The 27,709-nt window shown below is 43.9% G+C and overlaps 1 protein-coding gene across 11 annotated transcripts; it reads left to right on the top strand.

Annotated features, from left to right (window-relative positions):
* The first annotated feature begins 1,177 nt into the window (after window positions 1-1,177).
* On the top strand, window positions 1,178-27,703 carry Alk (Anaplastic lymphoma kinase). Of its 11 annotated transcripts, none has more exons than XM_086992568.1 (26): window positions 1,179-2,254; window positions 9,751-9,986; window positions 10,842-10,979; window positions 11,731-12,374; window positions 12,640-12,983; window positions 13,413-13,540; window positions 14,021-14,330; window positions 14,827-14,986; window positions 15,128-15,490; window positions 15,825-16,069; window positions 16,514-16,730; window positions 17,409-17,559; window positions 17,942-18,310; window positions 18,604-18,898; window positions 19,320-19,504; window positions 19,650-19,839; window positions 20,061-20,195; window positions 20,507-20,729; window positions 21,159-21,377; window positions 21,772-21,925; window positions 22,214-22,351; window positions 23,820-23,966; window positions 24,292-24,444; window positions 24,754-24,984; window positions 25,128-25,439; window positions 25,777-27,703. In XM_086992568.1, exons 4-26 carry the CDS (start codon window positions 11,806-11,808, stop codon window positions 25,951-25,953), a joined length of 5,415 nt encoding a protein of 1,804 aa, XP_086848694.1. In that variant the 5' UTR covers window positions 1,179-2,254; window positions 9,751-9,986; window positions 10,842-10,979; window positions 11,731-11,805; the 3' UTR covers window positions 25,954-27,703. The 11 variants fall into 11 exon arrangements, with proteins under 11 accessions (XP_086848691.1, XP_086848690.1, XP_086848694.1 ...); XM_022811038.2 differs by having other exon boundaries at window positions 1,179-7,153; XM_022811039.2 differs by lacking the exon at window positions 9,751-9,986 and having other exon boundaries at window positions 1,179-6,807.
* Window positions 27,704-27,709: the final 6 nt, after the last annotated feature.

The following is a 27,709-nucleotide window of genomic DNA, read 5'->3' as shown; positions in this document are numbered from 1 at the left end:
CAGCTGCATTCGCAGGACCATGCTAGCATCGATAATGCTGCTGCTTTTTCTAGGGGGAAGCTGGGTGGAAGAAGAAAAGGCAGAATCGAGACTTTATGCGAGCCGAGACAGAGGGTTGTCTGATCTGCGACGCATATCGTATAGGTTTACGTTGCACGACAACCTGATGTTGTCCTGGCAATGGAATCTACATTCAGCGGGCAGTTTTGGCTGCTATCAGCGGAATAAAGGAAAGGGTTAGGTGCTGAGCACTACTACTTGATGGGGAAATAGAATTGAATGTTCTAGGGTAAGGTGCCTATGGCGGCGAATGGCATTACACGAGGACCAACACAGAGAGAGCAGTGGAGACAAACAAGCACACTCACATACACCCGTACGTGCATTCTCACACAGGAGCAGGTATGCACGCACACGCATGCCCGCGCATACAAGATACAGCCAAAGGGACAGGCAAGAACAGACAAAACCGGCCCGTGGGAAGGGACAAGAGTAGGCCACTGTTATTGAAGGCACCAGCGGGAGCAGTAGCAGCAGAAAGACTAGCAGCGCGGAAAACTGACATAGCAAACACGCAGCTGCGAACGTTCGAACGAACTATGGAGGGAGAGGCCCCGCGAAGCCGGCGCTGCTGGAACCCCAAGGCCGCTACCGCTACTACGCGGTGAGATCAGCGAGGGATTCTCTGATCGGTAGGCTGCTTCTGTGCCACTGAGCTTAGTGCTACTAATGTTAAGGTAAGGGATAGCAAAAGCAGCTGGGTAAGCTCGATACAACGCGAAGATAACCCACATAAGGCAAACGGCAGTTGGAGTAAGGTGCAACCCAGACCAAACTAACGGATTGTAGCATGGAATAAATAAGCAAAGCAAAACACGAAGGGGAAAAAGATAAGTAGCAGTAGTACGAACATCAGGGCAAACAGCGTCATAATGCAGCATCAGTAAACGACGTTGATCGAACCGTTGAATTCTTCCAATCGATACGGTAAGGAGCCTACGCAAGGACCTCGTGGAAGCAGGAGTGAAGACAGCTAGGGAAGGGATAAATGGGAAAGGAAGAAATACAAAGAGTGAATGAGAGGTGGAGAAAGCGAGCGAGAGGAAACGAGGGCAAGAGGCGACTGCCCCTGGCTTTTCACAGGGCCGCCAGCACCGACAGCGCCGCCAATGCTGCTGCCAATACCAACAACGGCCGCTGCTAACTCCGCTACGGCGGTCAGTCAGCGAGAAACTAGCAGGCAGTAAGTATTGCCGACCTCGCCTAAACACCAGTCACAGCAGCTGCTGCATGCCGATCAGCAGAACGACAGCAACTGGCGCGACTTTCAGCAGCAGGACTGTCCCTACCGCTTCTGTCCGCTCTATTGGACTCTGCTGCCTCTCTGTCCAAAGGCACCCTGAGGTAACAGGAGGATCCAGCAAAAAGAAGCACCACCATCGCCGCCGCAGTGTCAGGAGGCTGAAGAGCAGCAGCGGCAGCAGCGGCAGCAACGACAGGGACACATAAAGCCGAGGTGGCAGCTGCAGTAGCGGTGCGCGAACCGGAGCATTCTCTCAGGCTGGTGAGAGCTTAAGCACCTGGAAAATCCGAGGCGCCATCCAGTGCCTATTGGTCCAGCAGCAACAGAGGTCTCAAATCTAAAACGCTGTTGATTTCGGCTGATCGACCTGCAACAGATCTGCGATAGAGCCGATCATTTCGCCGCACGGCCTACCGTAGGCATTCATGCACGCAGAACACCTGCATCCTGTGTCGTGATTAAAGAGTGTATTGCGGTAGAAAATTGCCTTTCGTTTGCAACGCAACCAATGGGCGCCAGTCATTTGTTGTTGCAGCTGTCACAACCTGCTGAATATCAACAATGTTAAACAAGTGACTTTGCTTAACGAAGCTTAGAAGGAAACTGTAAAGCCATACTTACTTTAGATCTGGCGCCGGCATCAGCGTTGAGTTAATCATTATCGGGATGCACAATACCGTCATCGCTACCGTGTCACAGTGAAACATGGCTAACAGCAACAACCGCAGAATACGCGCGTCAACAATAGAAATCACCGTGACGGGTTGACGACGGCGTGCTAAAAATGTCTGTGTGTCAGTTCGCTGTGTAGAGGGAGGTTTGAAGATTCGCTTAGGGACGGGAAGACAGCCGCGTTTTTTGCTGGCGTGTTCAGTGCTTCGCCTCGGTGTCCCTCAAAGCCTCGCTAAAGAGTCATTTTGAAGACACTGTTTCCAAACATTACTTTTCGATGTGAGTTTCCTCCCAGTTCGTGACTGTGTGCCGTGTCCGATGCGAAGTGTGTTGTTAACGTCGACCGTGTATCGGCGGCGTTTGTCTAAAGATTTTCCATGTCAAATTTTAGATTGTGAATGTTGACAAAATCGCAATTAGTGCTGCTGCCATAACCGTCATTCTACGCAAAAACAAATTAAACACAAAACATGATATGAATGAACCCCTATAAAAAGCTATTTTTAACAACAACGCCGATGCGTACGGCAGAATGTTACCGCTGAGAAAAAACTAATCCTTAAGGATGTGCTGATATGGCTACGAACCTAAGCACACATGCGCACGATCAAAGCTCGTTTAGGCGCAAGTTGTTGTTATTCTCGGTACCCCATTTGTACAATTAGATGCGCCTAGGTCGAGCAGCTGGGCCAGTGTGGTATCTAGTTGCTTGTGTATTGTGTGTTGCATTAAACCATGATTCGTGCTGAAATCATACGGTTTCGTCATTATCACCACCGTGAGTAGGAGTAACGGTAACAGAAAGGTTAAGAAGGCGGTCGTAATACAGAGATGTTACATTGAGAAGGCAAAGCTGAATACCCATTTTTGTATAGTGTGCTCTTGTCTGTGATGAGGAAGATGATGAAAATGCCAGAAATCGGCAGGGCTATCAGAACTACTGTGACTGAAGCCTCGATGAAGTTGTATCATGACGTGGAAAACATCGACAAAGATAGGCAAAAATTAGCATTAGCAGGAACCGCGTGTACGGCGATAGAAGTAATCACCACCGCCGATATCTTCGCCGGCAGCAATAGTAATCGCAACACAAAAGTCCGCCTGAATTGCTGAATGAGTTCGTGACGCTAACAGAATTCTATGTTGCCATACTTTTTATGCTTAAACTGGTCAATCACATAGTTCACGCACGAAACGAAGCGAGCTTTCCATCACTAACACAATTAACGCTGTTGACGAGGATTAGTGTCGATATCGAGAAAAATTTATCGGTGATCCTCGAAGTAAACGAGGCTTGCCATGGTCATCGGGGAGGAAAATGGATTACTGCACGTGTTTCAAAGATTAATAATCATAACTGTAAGTATGTAAGCAAGCTGACCCGGCCACGTATCGAAATAACTTCGGTAACCCATCTAATCAACTTACAAAGATTGATTTCACTTGTGCGCTATTGTTACGGGATTGTCACGAGTTCTTAAAGGTGTGAGACAGCTAGGCACGCTCAGAGGCAAAGAAGAAGAAGGGGCTGTTGCGACCGAATCGACATAAGCTGAGTATTAGTCAGAAAACAAGCAAAGTGGCCTGTTCGCCTATCTTTGCTCATTTGTCAGCCTGAGTCGAATCGGTTCAATTCAGACGAGGGTCTGGGCTTATTTTTTGGTCTTCCTTCCTTTATACGCATCTGTTGCCATCTCAGGGTGCTAGAAAGGCCGCTGCCCCTAGCGTCATAACGACGTGTACCTAAAAAGACGGTGTCAGATCACAGTTAGAGACAACGAACAGTGAAACGGGTGAATGGCGGAACTGAGGTTAACGTTTGTCGTTAGAAAACGCCGTTGGAAGACGTCAGCGGCCGTGAGTACTCGCATATCAAACTTCAGCGCACGTATTACCCTACCCGAGAGATCAGACATTCTGAGAGCAGCAGCTGGAGGGGGCGGATCAATGCACAGGCGGTGCAGTGACGAGCGATATTTACAGCTATGTTAATAGCAATGAGTACCACAACGTGTGGCTGACTAGAGCGCGAGTCGCGTCAGAGAAGCCAATAAGAAAAAAAAAATAATGAAAAGACGCGCGATACGTTAGAAGCGAACAGCGATGGTGTGCACATATGCCAGCGGATGGGAAGCAGGACAGAAAGTGTGAGACAGAAACAATGATAAGTAGGAGTAAAAATAAGGAAGGAAAGAAGAAGAAAAACACTGCGATATCGTATTTGTGTCGTGTCTGTGGGCTGGAAAGAAAAAATGAATAGAAAGAGTATTCATTTTGCCGTCATTGTTTTCACTATCGTCATTACTACCATTACTTGCACAGCAATCAGTAGCCCAGTGTGACGTAACGTAATCGGGTTACGCTAATATACTATGAACTATTGACATGAGCATCGCCTATAATCGGTTACAGAATCACCTGTACGAGCGGGTCGATAGACGAATGTGAGTGGTGGACGCTGTAGGCGCAACTCAATTGAAAAGTAGGCAATTGTCGTTACGACGCTATCTTTGACCATTACACAGCCGTGATTAACCGAATGAGCAGCCGGTAGCAATAACGAATGGTGTGGAAAGAGAACTGGGAGCATTTTTGTAACTGGGACAATCTGCCTTCTTGTGTCACGACGACAACGGTAGTAACAAAGAGCTAGAAACGACGAAAAGTTACAAAATCAGCGAGTCAAAACAGCGGCAGAGGGATGGCTGGCATGATATCGCGAATAGCCATCGTACGAACCGCACAAAGCATTCTCAGCCTGTCTTGACCTGCTGAAGGCCGTTAGGTAAAAGGCTATAGTGTCACCAGGCGTTTCCGTCGTTACATGAAGTCTGCGAGCCGATTCTGGTCAGAGCTGTCTAGTATACCTGTGCTCGATATACCTTGGCCCTTCTCATCGTATCATAGTGCTCCTTCTGTGCCAGTTTTGCCAGCTGCAGTCACACACAGCTAAAACCGTATAGACACACAAGAGATTCGTAGCGATAGTCACGGGAACGGCGGCGCGCGGAAGATGCGAAGGCGAAACGTCTTTCGAGTTGGACGCGTGTCGTGCGCCTTTAAGTACATGAAAGAGTCACAAAATAAGTGACGACTGCCAGTGACAGCTATGGCTGTCGCAATGACATCGACGGCGTGAACGACGAAGATCAACACCTAAAGTTAGGCCGGGAGTTGCCAACTGTGTTGGTACCTAGCTATCGCACAGCATACGGCATTGACGTCGTCGTGTCTGTGGGTAGGAGGGACATACGCTCCCTCCTTCACGCTGGCTGTAAGATGCCAGTATAGCCTGTCGGCCTCCACTTGCTCACTTCACTGAGAACAAGGAGGCCGAGTCACTGGTCTTTGTTGACGTACTGTTTTACAGAAGCAGCATCATTAAGCCAGTGGTATCGTTAAAGGCATGAAAAGTTGGTCCCTGGTCTGATTGGACCTGCTGTTGGTACCACCACCGAGCATGCTGGTGACTAGGTAGACCAAGGAGAGCCCGAGCTAATTGTCAACCAGAAACAACAACAACAGATAAACAGTGCAGGCTCATTCACGAGAGGAACAGGTCGATGCTGATTCGCTAACGCCAAGGCATAGACTGGCCGGCCTGCCTTTCCTCGCGAGCTGAGTCGTCAGTTCCATCTGAATATTGTCTACCGGTCTACCGGTGAGTTCGACGTCGTGTTGGTCATCCGGTGAACGAGTGTTTGCTGGCAGTATTCGTAGCATCGCTCTGGCTCTTATTCATCTTAGCTCGATGATAGTGTCGTCGCACACCGGTTGACGGCGGAAAACATCTGCTTGTTTTAAGCTAGATCGCGCAGGACACCAGTCAAGACTATTAGACCAGACTGAACGGTATCTTTATGGTCGTAGACAAATTAAAGCCCGACAGAAAGTACTTCCATGACAACGGCCGCGACCACAGGTAACAACAACAAATTTAGAAACGACAGTTACTGATGAGCCAGCATCACATGTGCATTTTTTTCCAAGAATTGGTCGCCCATATTCCTGCCACCTTGCCATACCAGGTAGTTCAAGTTTTTAGCTGGTATAACACAAAAACAGGATCGAGATTGGTATCATCTATTTTCGCAACAAACACTTATTCAAGTCATTGCAAAAGTTATAGTGGGCGTACACGCGCCCACTGATACAAACATACCGAGAATGATATAGTGGCGACTAACCTATGTAACTTAAACACGCGGACATCAGACTCGCATGTGGCCGGTCAATCAATAGAAACCCAACTGAGTTGGACGAAGCCGTCGTCCGTGCTACTAATACCTGGGTGATATCCTACATCTTTACACATCGTGCGATACTATTCACTGTTAAAAAGATCACGACTCCACAAGGTCTTATCAATGTTATCACGGACAAGAAAGCTGTCAACAACAAGCCGGACTGAAGACGAACCGAGACCAAAAATTCGTTAACGGAAGCAGCGTCGTAAATCTTCGTTTTGTGGGTCCGTTTACCAGATTCGTAACGGTTCGAGAATCCCGTGTCACGCTACGGATCTGTATGGAGTGCGAGAGTCATCGTAATACGTGATGAGCGACTCATACGTCACTGTGCTGTAACATCATTGTCATTTTGATTCTTTAAGGCGAAAAAAATTGATTGCATGTCGAAGTACGCCCATACCTGGTCCTATTATAACGATGTACGGTGTGGCTAACTAGTTTACCGGAAGAGTCATATATCTAGTCAAGAAAAGGATACTGGTGCTTAATTAATGGGTCGGCCGCCGGTCAGTGATTGATCTTCTACGTGATCTCGTGTGTAGTGGTCCGGTGATTAGCTGGCCCAAAGTGCTTCAAAGATCAGTGAGTGTTTCGGTGGGGTTATCATACGTTCCTCTATGTTGATTCTTTTATTATTCCGCAGTAATAGCTGTATGGTCGTGTCATCAGCATTGTTCGGATCGGACCAGCCACAAATCGGACCGGATCGGATCGGATCGAATTTTCGAAGGATCTACTGTTGCTGGGTTGAACTACATTCGCGTGTGCTTGATTGCTAGCGGTATAGCCTGCCGCTTTCCTAACGGCAATGTGGATACCTGGTCAAGCCCGACAGTCAAGCGAAAGAAACTATAGCGGGCAAATCAAGCTGGCGCCTCTGAAGTACGCCCCTGCTCAGTGCGTTCAATAGAACAGCAACTGTTTATGGGTGAGTGTTTTTTTGTTGCCGGGGTCAAGCGGCGGACGGCACTTTGACAGGTCACAGTTTGCCGGTTTCGACTGGCTGTGCTGATTCGAAAAGAAGCGCGATCTCATTGATGTTAAAGTGCGTGAAGAACGTATGGGAACGGGGTATTTGGGACATATCATCTCCAGCTTCTTTCCATGGCCTTAAAAATGACTATCGTCAAACTAGTTCAAAAGTCCCGTTATGGGGTAGTGGGACGCCATTGTGCAAACGACGAAGAATCACGCGGACTCAAATAATAATGTGAACGTGTTTCTATTACCACACGTCACGGACCAATATATAACTGTGCACAATTTCACGCATGATTATCGCGTGTTGTTGCGGCACATAAACGATGATTGGATCGAGTGCTGGTTAGTGGAGTTGGTAGCAGTGAGCCAATCACGTGTACAAAGATGACAAAAACAAGATATCTCGCTATTCGTTTTTGCGTGAATCCTAATGTACCATAGTTTCTTAAAGCGTTGCCATCCGCATCCGTGCCTCATCCGTTCGGCGACGCTCAGCTGAATTGAGACAAAGTCTATGTGGCAGTATGGCGGCGAAATATCACACGTTTCCTGTAATGTCAGCTAAACGAAGCATTTGTAAAAATGAATAGGACCGCCATTTTTATGTAGCCATGTATTGTGTTGTTTTAAGAATCAGGTTATGCTTAGCAGGACAGAGAAAGAAGGCCTTGTTATGATTCTACGAGAACCTCGTTTCATTCTCAAGGCCTACATGTATACAGGTTTTTGGAGCAGAGGGCTGATATTCCTTTTTTCTATGGGTGATTTAGTTTTAGACAAAGCTATACATGGCTATTGCAAAAAAGATTGATATTTTAACCCCCCTCTGTAAAAAAAAATTCTGTAAAACAACAAAAAGTTTCAAACATACGACATCTAGCGGCGATTCACTGGACGTCAGCCGTATATTTATTCACAACTAAAACAAATGGACAACCTGCGCTTTCTACAACAGCACTTCTATCTGTAAATCTATAGTACATGCTTATTTTAGCCGTTCAATCGGTAGTAATTACCATCTGCTTTTCAAATAAATCTAGTAGTCCTAAGCTGGCCGAACCCTAGTCGTTTCAATCAGTAATCCACACCAATCGTAACTTCATATGTTGACTTTTTTTAATCATAATTCCGCAGCAGTTGACGATCAGCATCTCTTCATGTTCTGATTTTCTTCTGAACAAATAAGGGTTCTCTCTGAAACTGACGTAAGGCCTTGAACACTCAGCCATTGTTAACCTGTGGCCGGTTATCGATAACTGCAGCAGCCTGACATCTTTGTCCACTAACAAAGAACAATACCGCTTTGCGCATGGTGAGCACGTGTTTGTTACCTGACATATCTAAAAAAAACTCTGTAACGCACGAGATATACCGAAGGACTGGATTGGCCAATAAAAATTAATCAGACAAAAACCGTTCATAAATAAATATTTCGGAACTACTCAGAATACAGAGAAGATTTCAGTACCAGAGGAATTCCACCTAAGCTAACGTACTATAGTTACAAGATTCAAGCAGCTAGACCCAATCAGGGTACAAGCTTATGTGGAAAGACAGTTTTGGTAATCCTCGATTCACACGATAAACACTCAGCTGGTTTTCCTACTTTTTCGGGGCAGCTTGAACTCTCATCTACAAATCGATATCGGACTACTCTAAACTTTTCAGTGTACAACTTACATTGAACAGTTTAATTTGGAGATCTTGTTATAGTTTTTGGTAAGCTGGAAATTATTTCTCCGAATGTTAATCAAGTTAAAACTAATCGGCAAGCCTTTGCCGTACCAGCTACATACCCTGGACTAGGTTCCGATACCGACAATTCTAATGATGTAAAGAACTGAAGAACTCTATACTGTAGAATCGGGGATTAGCCCAATATGTAAAGTCTCAGCAGACCTTTTCTTTGCTGGCAGGATCTTGTAGATTGCTATCTAAGACCTAATTTGTTATCTCTGATACATCTCAGGGTTGCAGAACATCGGTTCGTCTGTAAAGCCACAGTGGCCCGTGGCGCGTTTCAAATCAACCGCCACTAAGTTCTAGCAATTAATCCTGACCTAACCTAAAACGCTTGCACTTCACATTCACTTTCAACACCGAATCACGTATGTTTCCGTGTATATATATATATATGTGTGTTTTGTGAGATATACGCGAAGACCAGCTTCAATATAGCCATACATAATTTCAGAAATGTCATGCAAAGGAACCAAGTGACAAATCAACCTGCTGACAAAACAGAACAATGACAAAGCAGGCCTCCTCGTTTCCATCGCCTTAGCAACAAAAGACGCTTGCGTACCTCACTGTCCCTTGCGACATTTCTTTTCCGTAACAGCCGCTCAAACCCTTCACTATTGAACAACGTGAACGAATCATAATCTTAGAACACAGCGCCACTTTTCAAGCAAATGGGCACACTCAGTAATATTGCATAGCCCTTACTATACGACGCTGTTTACGTCGGTCAGACGCACAGATGCGCTTTTTGTGTGACTACTGCTAACGTTACGGTTATTACTGGCGTTTGAAAATTTTCAGGCGATCTCTCTCGGTCGGCCAGTCAGCTCTCAATTCGCTAGTTAGTTCGTCATTGCTTTGACGCGATCGCTGCTGAGGGGCGTTCAATATGCCGGCGTGCTCGTCCGCCACTGGATAGTCTGCCTGAATGGCAGTCAACTTTTGTTATACCTTTACTGTTTTTTAGGAATACACTCATATCGAAGCCCTGACATACGACTAACTACACATTTACTTCACACTCCTGATTTTTCAAGGTATCACACATCTGCTCGGCGCTGTCTCTAGCGTTTTTTCTCTATATATTTCTCTTATATATGCCGGCCATTTCGTGATGGCCCGCTGCTATTGTAGCTCGCGCTTGGTGTTATCCAGCTTACCATCGAGGTTAGCTTTTAAGGAAAACCCTTATCGCGGCGGTAACAGCATTGGACCGGTGAACGCCAGATGAAAGGGCGGCCGCATGCGATCTCAATAACTGAATCTATCGCTGCTGGTCGCTCGATATCTGTCTCTAGCGCTCTTCGTCAATGTCTTTTCCATCGCTGCTACTTCGTTCACACGTTGTGGTTACGTGCACGTGTTCCTTTTGATTTATTTCTAATATGGCTACAAGATAGTGTTCCTGTTATTGTTTCGCGTCATGCAGAGCTAGACCTTAGGCATTCGAGTCGACCTGAACAGCAGCGGACGGTACAAACAGACAGCTACAGAAATCCACCAAGGATCAGACGATCATCCACCTTCTTGTGGCGCTTAGTTGGTGTAGTTTGTCGCGAAACGCGAAACGGTGAAGCGGTCTAGAAGGTCAAATCTCTTTGTAGTGAGAGGTAGTTTGACTAATGGATTCGATACGTCCGGCGAACGTGTAAACGCCGCCTGAATCCCACCCCCCAGGGGTAGAGACAGGCACAATCGACGCTACTCCTGCTGGTGCTGATGATATATAACAATAGCATATGGTATAGGTGTTTCAGTCAGTGAGTTTATACGCGAATTTATAAGGATTTGCACTGACTGTTTAGCTGTGGGAGAACTGACTTTTTTGCTATTAATATTTTTTAAGTCTTTCTGTCGGACCGAAATGAAAGTCAAGTGATTCTATGTTATAGGTACACTTTCCTTGGAGATAACAACGATACGAAGCCTCAGAGTGATGTGGGTTCAGCTCGTATAAGCAAGGAACTTCGTAGCAAAGGGGGACGGCTAGACTGGCAATCCGTAACAAACTTCGAACTAACAAGAAACGAGTAAGCACTCGCACGCTGCAGAATTTTCAGCCAGCATTATTGTATGGTGCCAGCATATATGACTGGCAGACTTGAATGGAACATCCCTTCTACCAAGAATAGACTTTTTGTGTAAGCCTAAAACAAGCCGAAGGGAACAGTAAGTCCGCAGGTCGACAGACGCTACGATGGCTGCAACCTTCTTGTTTGCCGGAAGGGCTTTAGTGATTTCCTCAACTGTCGACTAAGATTACTGCAGCTAAATACGTGGAATAGCATTGACTATATGTGTATTTTTATTAGCGCTATACGATCGGCGTTCGACGACGGCGTTCGAAATTATATTTCGCGCTACATCAACATTATGGCGAGTAGCTGAGTATTGGTAGCTAAAGGAAAAAAAGCATCGTTTGTCTGCTACATGCATACATTAAATCAGACGGTCAGAAGAATTAATAAAAAAGCAAATTACAGAAGAAACCCGAACTATTTCCCCCTTTTTTCTCAAACCCTATGGTGTTCTTAAGATCTACTTATCATCTCTCACGAGTTACTATTTGCGTGCTCTTCGTCTGTCAACGCGGATGAAAACGCGCCAGATGTCACGTAATAATTGACGAAAGCTGTCTGGCGTATAGGCAAAAACGAGCGAAGGAACACTCACGGTAACAAGCATTTTGTAATAATATCGTACAACTACTCGTTTTTGGGATCATAGAGTATCGTCTGTCTGTTCATTCATTACCATTTTATCTATGCTGTATTGTCTTAGTTCTTTGCAGCTTCGGAGGCCACTGCAGTTATTCGCGACTATGGACAGAACCAGGATCGAGATTCCACATTCAGGATGCTTCCGGTCAATTTTCCAGTAGCAGTTATAACAGCGAGTTTCGTCAACATGGAGTCACCTCAACTTCATTGGCGGGACCCGCTGGGAATAATAGGACCCTTAGCAATAGCAACAACAACATCTACCACGAAGTTTACGAATCAAGAAGGGCCCGCCGCTGAAAGCGTTAATGGGCATTTAACGCCTTCCGCCGACAACAACAACCGTAGTAATATAGGTTATAGCAACAGTGCTCATTCGAAGATGTTGCGTTATCACTCAGCGAGGTTAACGAATGTACGCGAACGCCACCTACGGAGAGGTCGAAGTCGCTATCGAGACCTGGAAACATATGTCAGTGACAACCTAAATAATTCCAGCGGTAGTTGGGGTAGCTCAACGTTAATTTCCTTTAAGATGTGCAATGGAGAGATGGTGGAAGGCACCGAAGAGCAGGTGACGCCTCTAGAACAAATGCGGCTGCCAGAGCCAGAGACGGCTGTTGCATTCGATGTCAGCTCATTGCAGAAGTTCTGCAGCTTAGCGGTACCAACCGTGACTCGCCCAGCGAATCAACTGAATGACAGGTACTATTTTACTTCCGTAGGCTTTGGTTTGTGCAGTGCGAATGCAGTTACTGTTGGCATGACTAACTATGCATAGATTTAATATTATGTATGTGGAATATCTATTTAGGCTGATGTTTGTTTTCGTGTATCGATTTGTTTACACTTCACCGCAACTTCCTGTCTGAGTGTGAACTAAAATGAAGTTAATTAGTTTTGTAAAAAATCTCACATCAACTCTTTGTTACTGTCGGTTTCACCTATTCTTTTGATCCATCTGTGCCAGACCAAGAAGGCCACTTTTCTCCGGCAGGACCACAACGGCTAGTGAAGACGATGCTCCATCGTCAGGGGCGCCGATGCCCTTCTGGTCCGCTGAGGTCCGTAGCAGTAATAAGGGGATCATTCGATCGCTTGCGTCACCACTAAGGCTCGTCCTACTGCTCGTCTTCGTGTCGTTGGTGTTCACCGTACCCGGCGCTTCGGCAACGTCCCTTGATTGCGACTTCGAGGGACCATGCCTCTGGCAGAGGGAGCATGGCTTCGTACTGAATGCGCGGAAAAATGCAAGCTTTTTTCAGCGCAAAAGGATGGACCCACCGGAAACGGATGGGTCTCGTAATGAAAAGGGTCTGTATCCCGTTTGTTGTAGACAGCATCTAAACTTTGAGCGATCCACACGAGTCAACTGCGCTAAATAAACTCATATAATTCACTGTAAAACGGATCTGGTTACGAACAAAAGAAAAACAGTAAAGTGTTTAACACATGCGCAAGAGCATGTGGTTGGGGTTTTTCCTTTCGAACTTGTTCAAGATGTCGCCGAATACCATGCGGCGGCGTAACCCCTCACGTAAAACATGCCACACGACAACGTTGCTTGTCCTTCTGGACGTTGCACTTGATAACTGTATGGAAAGCTGATGTCTATTTGAACCCCGTAAGGTTGCGTGGTTGTTGTAAGGCCATTGAAAAGATGTGAACCTAATCGAGTAGAACGAGAGTCTACGGTTCTAGTCCATCTTGTAACGATTAACGTTAGCTGATTTCTTATTGCAGGCCACTATGCGCTCACTCTCGGCGTGGGCTTCAGGCTGCACCTGACTAACATACCGCCTGTTACGAATGAACAATGCACCCTGTACTTTGACGTCTATAAACTCAATTTTTCTAACGCAAAAATTAGTGTAAGTGCCATAATTTATAGCAAACCATAAGATTCGTTTACCTTTTTAGACATCGTCAAATACTATTACATGTCCACAGAGTGTGCCTCGTGGGAAGCCTAGAGATGAATAAATAATAATTTCCATTTATAATGTCTTGTTGGTTCTAAAAAAGTTGTGTTAAACAATCCAGGATTTTTTCTTTCCTTCTTTTTCCTTCAAAGCTTTTTTTTTCATTAAGAAACAAATTCTGAAATCGGTTACCAGGTCCTGCTGGTTTATTTTCCTACTGAAGATATGGCAACTTTTCAATTTGAAGCTTAATTTATTTTTATAAAATTGACAAAAGGAAGCGTTCACCTAATGTTTCTTTTCAAGCCGATCCTATGGCCACCTATGGGCAACACAACGTAAAGACTACTGACTGAGTTACTCTAACTTTTGAGTCCTAATTCTTGTGTATATGCACCCTACGTCTAGCCTATTCGCATCATTTTTCAGGTGTTCCTGTCGGAACGACAACACTCCAAGGAAATGTATTCGGTGGGTGTAGATATAATTAAGGAGGAAATATGGCAAACAGCTAAGATGCCGTTGGCGCGACAGCAACACAGCTTCAATCTCACGATTGAACTGCACTCCTCTGCGGTACGAAGCCACCAGGGTCTTCAGGCCCTACAGGTGGCTCTAAATAATCATCTTAATATAAGCGGGGGTGCTTTAGCGCATAAAAGAATCAAGCCACGCGAGGTCGCTTCACGAGGCTCGTATATTGCTTTAGACAATATTCGCCTCAAGGACTGCTTAAGAGGTGAACAAGCAACACGCTAAATTTTTTTTAGGAACTTCACTATAATCAGATGATATAAGGTATGAGGTAAAAGTTTTTTGACACATATATATATATATATAGAGAGTTTTGCCTCAGTCTGAATATTGTGTGGATGCATTTCTGCGTAGGCTCCATTGACGGTTGCGTATCCTCACAAAGGAATTATAGAAATTATGATATTTTAGTCGTATTAAGCATTGCAACGTTTTGCTCTGTGAATGATCAGAACCCAAATTATTTTTACGAGGTCCAACGTCGATAATAAATACTTCGAACACCTAGTACTCGATGAGTCCTCGACGTAAGTGTGTGTCAATTACGTGTAATAAGCGTACGTATCGTTAAATTCGCTATCTACTATGTAATTGTTACTACTTACCCTAACTAGTTTTGGCATTAATGGTATTAACGATGCTTTTATGTTTATCTGTTTTTCGCGCGTTTTGTTACATTGTTGACCATGACAAAATTACAGAGGTCGTCGAGAGTTGCGGACCTCGAACACATCATTGTAACGATACTTCTGGAAATGACACGGTGTGTGTTCCTGCATCGCAACTTTGTGATTTTAGGCCCGACTGTCCGCACGGAGATGATGAAAATATGCCTCTTTGCGCACAAATCCCAGACTCAGCGTAAGTTCGAAGCAATAGAGATCTCTTGTTTTTTTAAACGGTATTTCCATATATATATATATATATATGCATATATATTTAAGTATGCGACCGGTGACGATCTTGCCTTTCAATCATAATTCTTGTTCTTATTGCGAACAGACGCTGCTCGTTCGAGGGCGATTCATTTTGTAATTGGACTGTCAGCGCACCTGGTCGGGACTCCGGAGCTGCCGGTTTTGAAATCCGCCGGATTCCTCTTGGTGACACAAGAAGCGGACACGGGAACAGCTCCTCGACCCCGTCGAGAGGCCGAGGTCGCTATCTGTGCAGCCGACGGAAACGCGCTCCCAATAATCTTCAGCCGATCTCGCTGGTATCACCCCTTTATCCAAGGCCGCCGTTCTACCATTCCGATAATTCGTCTGCGTACTTCCACAGCTGCTACTTCCGTTTTTTCTATCTGCGGCCCAAGCGGCTGGGATCAGCCGGGGCTTACATCGAGATTAAAGAGGAAGATCCCAGGTGAGATTGTGAGAGACAGAACAATGATCATATAACATATGATATTTGTAGCTGGCGTGTAATTTGACATCACAGAGTCTCCGTCTATGTTGACCGCAACAATTCTGTCAGCGGTAAGTTGTAATATGGTGGGTCAAACTTGGTAAATTAGTTTCCTCCTTTATTTACCCAAACCTACAATGGTAACTCCCCTACAGTGATGTCGATTGATGGTACAAACCGATATGTCGGTGCGTTCATGTGATCCAGACTGAAGAATTACGTACTGGATATCACATCAAGCTGTTACCAGATTTGCAATAATCGAGTGTATGTCCCCGTACACCTCGAACAGGTACCCCGATGGACGCGTAATGGAGGTGTGGCCACGTAAAGACGACAAAATGGTTACGGATAGTTGGACCGGCGTCCAAGTAGTCCTGCCAACGATGTTGCGTCATCCGTTTCGGGTACTGTTGCATGTGCAACACTTACGAGCTGCGTCGGATGCACAAATCTGTTTCGGCCTGGACGATATATCGCTCAGTCCCGAATGTTTTGGGCTTGGCGTCCCAGCTAATGAAACCCGCGACTTTCCTGGTCAGTGATAGTGCAAGCATTATTGCTAATGATCATTTCCAGTTCAGTGGTGACGTGTGCGATTCCTAATATTCAGGACACACGTAAGGTGCAGGTTGGAGGGGCAAACTTAGATTGCTTTATGTTGGCGGCTGCTGTTATCCTTAACAACTCCACAATCAAAACATCCACGTTTATTATTATAGGATACCTATTCTGAACATAATTTACCTAAGACATTATTTTTCTATTTGTAGTAGCTCGCAATAATAATATATATTGCTTTGTGAACAAATACTCCATATATATGAAAGTCTTTTCCAGCTCAATTTTGACAACAAAACATAATTTTTTTATCTATACTACTAATATGAGAGAGATAGTTCGAAATAGCAGATCAAGTTTTTCATCATAGTTCAGTATATTAAATTATTAAACGTTTGCGCGCGTATTTCTTTTCTGCAGTCCATTTTATGCACGATGATCCTGATTCTGAGCGTACACATCCTGGCAATATCTCTTTGAAGTACGAATTCGACACATGCGGGGTGACTGGCCGATTGGGGCCTTCGGACGATCAGTGTCGACAACGTTATCACGCGCCATTGTCTAAGAATGTCCGCGTATCCAAAAGTTTGAAAGGGGTACAAATATGGCAGGTTCCCGAAACCGCCATTTATACGTGAGTAGTCATTCTAACATTGTAACTGCCGTGCCTGGTTTGGTGGAATAGAAACAAATGAGCAAAGATGTTAACGTAATACATTTGGTTATATAGTTAACATTAGCAATAGATAAATTTTCGAATAAGCTGTATGTGTACCAGGATCACCTGCTTGGACTATCTCGAAACTTGTATCGTGTTCAGATCAAAGTGAATCATACGAAAGAAGCGAAGACCCACACAAAAATAAGTTCTATGTTGTAGTAGAGACAGGGCTCCAGCTGTTTTGTAGCATAAAATAAGTAAGATCTGAAAAAAGTGCAGTTAAAAAAGTTTTGTTCACTGTACTTCCGTGTTTAAGCGATTCGTTGCAGAAATCATAATTTCGAAAATGAACAAGTTTAACCCTATTTTGTTGTTTAGTTCTTTTGAGTTGCTTTCAAGGCCAGCTTTTAGGGTCATCCAGTCTTCCGTTTGTAAGTTCCTCGTAATGTTTAACACATTTACTCTAATGCATTGAGACAATTCCTATCGGTTTTTACACTCGCACTTTTACTGCCTCTTACCGTCGAACGCTAGTAAACCGTTAGCCTTATTCTGTAATATAAACTAATTTAGTAAACTTTTATGCCTCTTACAAACTTGTTGAGTTAGCAAGTGTTGCTTTGTCTAGTGAATTTCGTTCGGGTCTTTCAGAATCTTTGCGGTAGGAGCTTCAGGCGGACAGGGCCTCCGTAGCGCAGGGCGTAATGAAGGAGCCTACGTTCGGGCATCATTCCGATTAACTAAAGGAGAAAAGATTTACATCCTTGTAGGCCAGAAAGGAGCGTCCGCTTGTGATGATCCAGTAAGTACCGTCGCGTATCATCTCTGAAATAATGAAGTTCTTTATTCGTCGTAGTTTCGATAAGTTGTTACGCTATATACATACGTAACAGGCGTATTGTGTATCGTCTCCGGTCTTTTTTTAACTAAAGCCGTACCGTAAAAAGTAACCACTTGGACGACTCTCAACATTGACTATTTTGATCGAGATCTGCATTTTTTTTCTTGTTACTCGTCTTATAGAACTTTTTATAAATCGTTTCCCTGTACGATATCAGACGATAGATAATCGATTACCCATACGTTCTCTGATTCTATCTCATTTTATCTCGTAATATGTGTATATTATTGGCAGGGGCTTGAACCAATAATAACATGCCATTGAAATCGTGTCTTATCCACAGCCGCGTGCCTACCAGGAGACATGTGTACGAAATAGCGGTAAACAAAGACGAAAACGTTGGGTCAGCCTCACTGGGAATACCTTTGAAAATAGCTATCATTTTCGACGTCCGAACGGTCCCGTTTACGACCGTTGGCTTGAGATTCTTGCCGATCCCGAGTTAAAAAGAGCTCGCCGACTGCTTCGAGATGAACAGGGCGGTCGGATCCCCGGAGCTGGAGGCGGTGGAGGCGGGGCTACATTCGTGTTTCGTGAGGATCCACCTTCAACGGCAATCGTGGGTACCTCGACACCACTTCATGGCGGTAGTTTTACGCCGTTGATTATTGCTGCTGGAGGTGGCGGACTTGCAGCTGACGAAACAGATCAGGTGAAGTCATCTTGTTACCAATATAGTATATTGTCAGCTATTTATAATAGTATTTAAGTAATTAGTTATGTTGATCGCGACTGCATAGGCACGAATATGTAAAGTATGGTTTTATATTGAATATAAAGATGTATGTGCTTTGTAGATGTATGTGTATGTGTAGTTGTATAGTTAAATATGCTTGTAGTATAGCGTTATTTGATGGTCACATATGGCAGCCTTTGTTGACACCCATATCAGTTTTTTCTGACAGTTTTCTTTCTTTCCTTCATTCACTCCTTGCTTCTCTCCAGGATGCAAAAGAGTCTGTGGGTGATATCTTTTATGAGGAGGGCGCGTTTGACGCCAGCAGCGCGGTTGGTGGATCGAGTCCTCAAGCGCCGGGGAGCATTACATCAGATTTGCCAGCCGTCGTCGATCCTGCGACAAGAGCAGGCGCAGGGGGCGGCTGGTCAGGACGAAACGGGGCATCCGCGTCAGTTGATGGGCGTGCCCTACTTGAAGGGGCAACGGGCGGGTTGCCATGCAAACGTTACGATCAGTGGCGAACCTTTGGGGGTTTTGGAGGAGGTGGCGGCGGATGTCTCGGTAAGAAGCAGCAACGATTTAGCGGAAGCAATAATGGCTTCGTGGCGTGCATTTATTTAATCGATGCTGCTAAAATGATCAAATTGAGTCAACTCTGTTTTATATCAAGTTGTTACTGCGTTGGGACTTATCTGTCAGCTTGTTTGGTAGCCGCAATAAATAGTGTAGAACAGGTTAATCGTTGCTTCGCTTCTAAAACTTACTGCAACTGAACTACTTAAACCTGTAATCGACTTGTAATAAGGTTTGAGTATAAAGACACATGTACTTATAAAAAGATTTCCTTTCGCGTATAAATACCGGTATGTAATATCTGTTCTTCACTTGCGCTAATGTCTCTTAAGCTAGGCAAGTTTAAATGTGTTTCAATTATACTTACTTTTCATTTTCTGCTTTTTTTTGTACTTTATAATAACAAAAGGCGGAGGTGGTGGTGGGGGTTGGCGTGGAGGAGACGCTCCTTCCGGAAGTTCAGATTTACGTGGCCGTAATGGCGCTGGTGGGGGTTCGTTTGTGCTGAAGAGAGAGGCCGTTGATCGCGCAACTGTTTACAGTGGCCTCCAGCATCCTGCCTACCTCAAATACTATCGCAATGTTAAAATCAAGGTAAGCACTTGAAGGAATTGCTGGGTGTCTGTTCGGCTAGCAGTTTATAATAACAAGTCTAAATATAATAATATTATTATTATTATTGTGCCGTAATTGAAATTCGTTAATCTCGGCCTTTGGGCGTTGCCTGCTTTGATTGCAGGCGGATGTCACATCTGGATCAGGTTTTGTTGTTGTCGTATCTTCACTTCACGTTACGTGTCCATGTAAAGAGCTCTGCATACCTGTTTGGTTGGCCACACGTGCAGCGAGTCCGGATCAGCCATCGCTTAATCCCCGTTTCCGATGCGCATGTCATCAGCATCCCGCTCGGGTCGTCAGTCGAAGTGACAGTCAGTATTCAGCGATGAGGACACACACAAATGTTTAAGAGCGAGAACCAATTGACTTCTTAGTACTCACCTTACCTAGAGTGTTCCTAAGAAACTACCTCATTGACGGAACACATAATGAAATCCCTTTAAAATATAATTCCGTTTTGTTGTTCCTGTTTGGTTGTCACTTTCAACTTGCGCGATTTGCTTATCGTGCACCATAACGACTGACTATCCAGATGTGTCGTGTGTGCCAGCGGGCTCGGCTGCTGCATCAGAGAACTCGGGATTGCCTACCGATCTGCAACTTTCCTACTTCATGATGTTACTGATCTGTATACTCGGCGCCAGCATCCTTCTCGGTGTGTTTTTATGTACGTATTAGAGAAAAACGTGCATGGCACGTAACACCGAAGTATCAGATTCTTGTGAACAGTAAACTGTACATACATATTGATTATATGTCTCACTGTTCGACTTACTATCGTATGAAGACACCCCGCTACAGATGAATCTTAATCGTATCTATGAATTTAGGTGTACGCTTATGCGAGATGCGTTTTCGTATCGGCATTCCTTTGGCCGATAAATTTTAAATGATTTGACTGATAGCGGGTTAAGTGCATGTTGCCATATAGTACACTCTCGTGTTACTTATAAAGTATATAATGTGTCACATTTCCAGGGCTACGATGCCCCCACCGTAAGGGAGGCGCAAATGTAGAACGCGACTCCCAGTTGCTAGGGGCACGCCGAGAACATTCATCGTCTGCGGTTGAACTGCAGCTTAGTCGGTTGCGCCAGCAAACCGGCATGGTAACGGAATACAATCCGAATTATGAGTTCGGAGGAACAAATGGTGGACTGGAGTTGCCGGAGATCCCCAGGGAAAGCCTCACGTTGGTCAAGTACGTTTTCGCTCAGTTATTCTTATATATTATTAATAAACTTAGCCAAAGCACCTAATGATTTACTTGTAGGTGTTTATGAGTATATCCTCCACTTACGCAGGCAGTAATATGAATGCGAGTCAAAATAAGTTATAAGCTATATAAAAGTTCGCTAAAAAGAAGCTTAACAAAACTGGCTTACTTTCAAGCGTGCAACCATGTAAAATTGACAACTTTTGTGAATCCGCGTCGTTTTCTAATCTGTAAAACGGCTGTATAACTTCGTTGCGGAAGATCCATTTACAAGCATACTCGCTTCGTAGGGCAGCAGCCTGAAAAATATGTCTTTGGTTTATGCTAGGAGTAGTCCTAAAGTAACTACGTCCAAGCTAACGTGATTACAACGGACTTGTATTCGGATTGCGAACTGATTGTGTCACTATGTAGGGCTCTGGGCCAGGGAGCGTTCGGCGAGGTATACGAAGGTGTACTGACTCGTTTCGTGGGCGACGTACTTACCGAGCTCTCGGTCGCCGTCAAAACCCTGCCAGAGCTGTCGGCACCAGACTCCGAGAAGGACTTCGTAACGGAGGCGGTCATAATGAGCAAATTCCAGCACCCCAATATCGTGTCCTTTATCGGCGTCTGTTTCGACCGAATGCCGAGGTGAGACGCACACCAGCCGTATCGGGCCGCAATACATATATAAATTTCTTTTAAGAATTATAAGAATCATTCATAGACGTTTTTGACTAATTGTGCATAGAAACATAGAATATAATTACCTTTAGATAGTGTTATGGTAACCTGCTTGTGAACCGGAACAACACAGATGTATTCGAATAGGTTCGAATTTTATCGTAACAAGACAGTATATCGAAATAATTTGATGAGCATTGTAGAAGTTACCTACTTTTAACATCATTATTATCATTCGAACTTAAATTAGGTACGTGGTTTGCACTTAGTGACCAATCAAACATCTATATATGATATAATAGAGAACAAGCGGTTTACGAAGTTCACTAAAAACAAACATATTCACTTACTTAATTCTCAGGTTTATCGTTCTGGAGCTCCTGGCTGGGGGGGACCTGAAGTCATTTTTACGGGAGTCTCGGCCCAAACCCGGTCGACCCGGAAACCTTTCCATGGGGGATCTGCTTCTGCTTGCAGTGGATGTTGCACGCGGATGCCAGTACCTCGAAGAGAAGGTGAACGTGCCAGGATTATCTACTAATATGATTATATTAAATTATCATAAATAATTAAGAAAGGAATGAGGCTATTAATAAGTAATCTATCTCCATCTGGCAAACGTTCACTTGGTATATGGGTCGTATCTGGGGCCTATTTTTACCTTGAAGCAAGACCAAAAAAATAGCCTAGTACACAGACGGGCTAGAGAGCGGACCCAGACTGGCGTGAACCTTTCTTGTGACCTTTATTTCGAAATGACTGAAATTTTAGGGTTTTTACTTAAGGATTCATTCTAATTACAGCACTTTATTCACCGGGACATTGCGGCACGGAACTGCCTTTTGACCTCACGTGCGCCCGAAGAGCGCCAGGTGAAGATCGCCGACTTCGGCATGGCTCGAGATATCTATAGAGCGGATTATTATCGTAAGGGCGGAAAGGTACGGATATCAACTGGACAGAAATATATTAATTGTAGGATAATACAATGTAAGTTAATAAAGAGTTATATAATAAATAATAATAAAAAAAATTAGGTGTCCAAGAACGATTGTAGGACTGACGCATGGCAACCGAAGGTTATTTCCGTACTATTACCTGCTAAGACAGAGGTTTTGATGCCTACACCTTCAATCTTTATAATACGTATTTGATGCAAAGCTAAGTAAAGGTAATAAATTTTTTTCACTTTACAAAAGACGCAACGTTTGCAATAACATAATTTATTAGGGATTCATCGTAAACTTCCATATATTCTTTCGTCTTCCAACAAATTTGTTGATTTTTTCTTGGAAGAAATCTATAAGTCTGCTTTTGAGCAACTCATACACGCAGTTCTAGAAAAGTTTTTTACTGTCGAATATATTCTTAAGAATTTAAAAAGACTAACTCATCGGTGCGATATCCGAAGAATATGACAGGTGTAAAAGGAACTCCTACTTAAACCCTTGTAGGGGGACTAGCGATCGTTGCCACATGCGCCTCGACAGTGCCCTTTCTATAAAATATCATCAGAGCAACTAAGTTATATTAGCACCTTTGTTAACTTTTTTTTTAATCGAGAGTTTCCCAATGTACAAAACCCTTTCACACTCACCTAACGCAAATCGTGGTTCTTTTCCAGATGACGGCCCACCTTAATCCTGGGCTTAGGATTATTCCCTAAAGCTACCTATATGTACCATATATATATATATGTTTCATAGCGAAGTCTAGGTACCATTTTTCTTCCTCCATAACTATTCTGCTTGGGAACCTGTCATTGTAATATTCGAGGTAACATCGGTGAGGGATTAGATATTTGGGGTCAACGAAAAGCCGGCCTTCGCGCGTTTTATCCACTCTGTAGCGCATTCAAACATCTAATGTCTGATAAACTTCGATACATTCAAGATGTCCGATAACAGTCTACTGTTTGTAACCTACTTTCTCTGTCAACTAGAGAATTGTTAATCAACCGGGGTCCTCAAAGTGGGATACAACCTCTTGATACAGCAACATCTCATCTTTGAACTTAACAAACCCCTTCGAGCAGTCGTTTCAGTCACAAAGTCGTCGTTATACAAGGAACTGTTGACCTTAATAAAAGGCAAAACATAGTTGGTCTTGAATATGCATTTTTTTTTCATTAGAAATATCCATATTTGGAGCCTGAACTCGATATAAACTTAGAGTGCCTAAGCCTTGTGGTACTTAGTAATGTAAGAAAGAGGTAAAAAGGAGTACTTAGAAATGGTTTACTAAAGTAAAAAAACGGAGAAAAGATGAAAAAGGAGGCACTGCAAGACGATCCTGCGCTCAGTAATGTTTCAATTTGATGTATATCTAGATTTAGGTATTTAATTTAAGTTCGGATTGACAAGGCTTGAATAAAATTGCAAAAGTATTGTTTCATTGATTTTCTATTAGGCGATGCTGCCTGTAAAATGGATGCCTCCTGAAGCTTTTCTCGACGGTATGTTTACCAGCAAAACGGACGTTTGGTCATTCGGTGTTCTCCTTTGGGAAGTTATGTCGATGGGATATATGCCATATCCTGGGCGTGGAAATCAGGAGGTACGTTTTCCATCATAAATCAGAAGTTTCTTATGAATCTTAAATCGGTGTTGCTATTATTATTATTATTATTATTATTATTATTATTATCGTAACTTGGAAGATGACTAAACGATGTAGGTGACAAGTACAATGAACGCCAGTTCTAATGTTTTTACCTAGAGAAAAATTATCTCTATGGTGACCCAAACCCAAACGGGTACAATAGATCTACGGGCAACAAAATTTTAAGGTTGCCATATTTATTTTTCAATTGAACTACTGTATCCAGTAAGGCGATAAAAGTACCTCGATGACCCTTGTTGGTTTTACTTTGCCTCTTTAGGTGATGCAATTGGTAACTAGTGGTGGAAGACTAGAACCGCCTGTAAAATGTCCGGGGCCGGTGTACCACATTATGACCCAGTGTTGGCACCCATCGCCGGACGAACGACCGGCCTTCGGAACTATTCTCGAGCGGCTTGGCTACTGCTTGCAGGTATTTTCCGCTAAACTCGTTAGGAATCACTTACTGCTTTACGATGGTTGAGGTTGATATTATCAAAAACAAGTGTATTTTACCCTCTGGAATGATAAAAAGATAATAAATCAGCGGGATCAAGTAGGTTCGCGCACATATCTTTGTTTGAATTCAAATGTGCGCGGGATTCACGAAAAAAACGTATATTGAGATAAAAAAAAAATTTCTTTTTTAGTTAAATAAGGAACAATAGGCGACGGTATACGAAAATAAATGCTAATGAGTGCACATGCAGCGCAATAGATGATCTGTTTTTTCAACTCGCAGGACCCCGACGTGACGTCAACAGCTCTGCCCACGTTCCAACGAGCGCCGTCCATCGAGCGACCTGACATCGGAACCGGATATAATACTCATGGTCTGGGCCGATCTTCTGACCCTTGGGCACGCGGTGGTAAGGACAAGCAAACACCAGGATCTGACTTAACGACACATCGGTCAACACCTGGCAGCGAGAGTGCTCCGCTACTGTCATCGCCGCCGCCTGCCGCTGCAGAGGTAGGTCACCGCTGGACCTTTGCCCTAGCTAGTGTTTGTTTTAAATTAATGAGATTTTAAACAAGCCCAATATATTTATGAGTAATGAAAATGGGAACACATAATAATTTTAATAATGCCTTTTTACACTCTATCAACTCCAGTCGAACTCACCTACATCACCTTTAGACGACTATATGGTACCAATGGGCCAGTTCGGGCAGTATGTGGGAGCCCCCAGCACAGATCTGGTGAGTCGAGTGGGCCCATTGTCACCCTTCTCGCCAACGGTGGGCACACCTCTGTCCCCAGCATCGATATGCGGAGCGCAGCTTTCGCCGACAATCCCGGCACCGCCGCCTCCACGAGCGCACAACAATCATATACTAGGATTGGCAGTCAATGGGACGCCACAGCACGGCAGTCACGTCCCGTATCAGCAAACGCCCCCGCAGCATATGTCATATCGATCACAGGTAGATAGACACACCTAAATTTAAGCCCAATGAAAACAGACCCTTTTACGATTTGAGGTGGTTAAAGAAAATTCACATATATATGAGAAAGATCGCAACTTAAACAAATGTCTCTACATATTTGTCAAAAATAATAAACTACAATAACAATATGAATCAAAAAGGGAAATATAATATATCATCCTCATTCGTGTTGGACAGCTAGTAAAAGACTTCACCCGTACATCAGGCGTCAACTTCATACGTTTGTTTCAGTTATAGCCTATAATAAAAGTAAAGAAAAAGAAGTTATATTAAATAATCTATGTCTCTTGCTCAATGTGCTATAACTTTTCAGGACGAAGCGGAACTCCCAATTCTCGAGCCATTGACATCACAGCATAAAAACACCAAAAAGAAATCATACGCAAACGTAGGTATTGATCATCGACGAACACCAAGACATAAAGTTCAGAGCGGGAACGGCCAGCCTCCTCCCGACTCGAATAACAGCTTTAGCGAAATTAGTTGTTAGAACTACCGGATAGGCATACAACAGTATCGCTCTGTCACTACGGCCACAGACCATAAAATGGCGCACCTTCATCTGCATCGCGTCTCAAACGTTATGGTCGATAAAAGCGACTGATCGGAAACCAACCATAAAAGTACTCCGTGAGTGCACGCTAAATTACGCAAACGACATTGTTCAAACAATAATCACCGTAAATTTTCTTTGAGTAAAATCACTTGTTCCCTAATATTCAATTATGATATTCTTAGATAAGGAACGATAACCTGTCGATAATGATGACGACGACGACGATCATCTCTGATCATAACGGTAATGATTCGAGATGATGTTCTGCACAGTCACACGGTGATGATGAATGCTTTTACTTTAAGCATAACTACTGACTGATATATGTGCCGGTAGATAAGAGTAATAAAGTAAAGGGAGCGGAAAAGCAAGCGAACAAGTACCGGCTCGTCTTCCCAGCCTGGAAAAATCCTGAAAGTGCTTGAACCCTCGCTGGTTTACCGATTGCTAGAGGACAAGGTCCCAACGGCCTTACCGTACAGCCGACCTCTTCCTTATGACAGAGCTGCCAAAGGGAATCATTGCCTTGTAATATGGCTGAATCCCCGCTCAGATGTGTGGTCATCGGAGGTACTCAACTGTGGTCTGTTGTAAATACTTGTTGTTTCCTGCCTTCTGTTATTTCTTATATAAGACCAAATGAAGAAACAAGCGATGCTTAAGCCGCGTAAAGTCAGTTATAAAATAATTCTTATTAGTTCAAGTTGTACTCGTAGTAGTCATAGTTGTTAATATGGTATGCTTACGGTAACTGGGACTGTGTATGACATAAGAGAGAGAGAGAGTTCTCTTCTACAGTAGCCACTGGCCAAAAACTAGGTTTCAATTCGAGATCCGGTGCTTAACAATTAAGGTCCAAGTAGCACAGGACAAAATTTGCGCTCGATGTATAGGACCACAGAAAAGGTATATCAGCTCTGGTAAATCGCCAAAAACGATCTCAACTTTTAGGGAAAAACCACATACACACACACACACACACAGCTATATGCACCCAGATAATAGGCTGCGATCGATTTTCTATTTCACCCACCTACGAGAATAATATATATATTCTTTTATTCTATAATAATAGTGTTTATTTGCCCAAAATAACAATACCTTAACTGTGAAAAGTAACGCTAATTTTACCGTGCTTATACATATGTATTGCCTCCTGCTAGTAACTAAGGTCTGAAAAAGGTCATATGCACGATAACTGGCAAGTCGTGAACGATCAGTCAAGCAAGCAAACACACACAACGGAAGACTTACATGGGACCGACAGCTCATCATTGTTCGCTTTCGGTGTGGACCGTAAAAGATATTCTGTGTATTACTATATTACTGGAAGCTGCATAGATTATTCTAATATTAACGGTGATGGCGGTACGAATCCGACTCAACGATGGTTATCACTGCTCACCTTCGCTATCCTAAGACCGTTGACGCGCCAGCGAATACGAGCTGCAGAAGCCTGAAACCTCTGCGACCCTAACGAAGCGAAACATGACGCGGCGGAATGCTATTGTCTTGTTACGTTTTCCTGGATAATCCTTGGCGCCATAAATAACCCCCAACTCATCCGTGCTGCCCGACCACGGTCAATCGAACGACAAAATAATAATAGATCTTCATGCTGGCTTCAAATATCAGATAGAGTAGCAAAAATGTGTTTGTACGAAGTCCATGATATGCCAATCATATTATA

Source organism: Varroa destructor, unplaced genomic scaffold (assembly GCF_002443255.2).
Source record: "Varroa destructor unplaced genomic scaffold, Vdes_3.0 BEIS01000006.1, whole genome shotgun sequence".
NCBI classification, from domain to species: domain Eukaryota; kingdom Metazoa; phylum Arthropoda; class Arachnida; order Mesostigmata; family Varroidae; genus Varroa; species Varroa destructor.
Note: the sequence above shows the minus strand (reverse complement) of the source record. Positions and strands in the feature narration are given on the sequence as shown.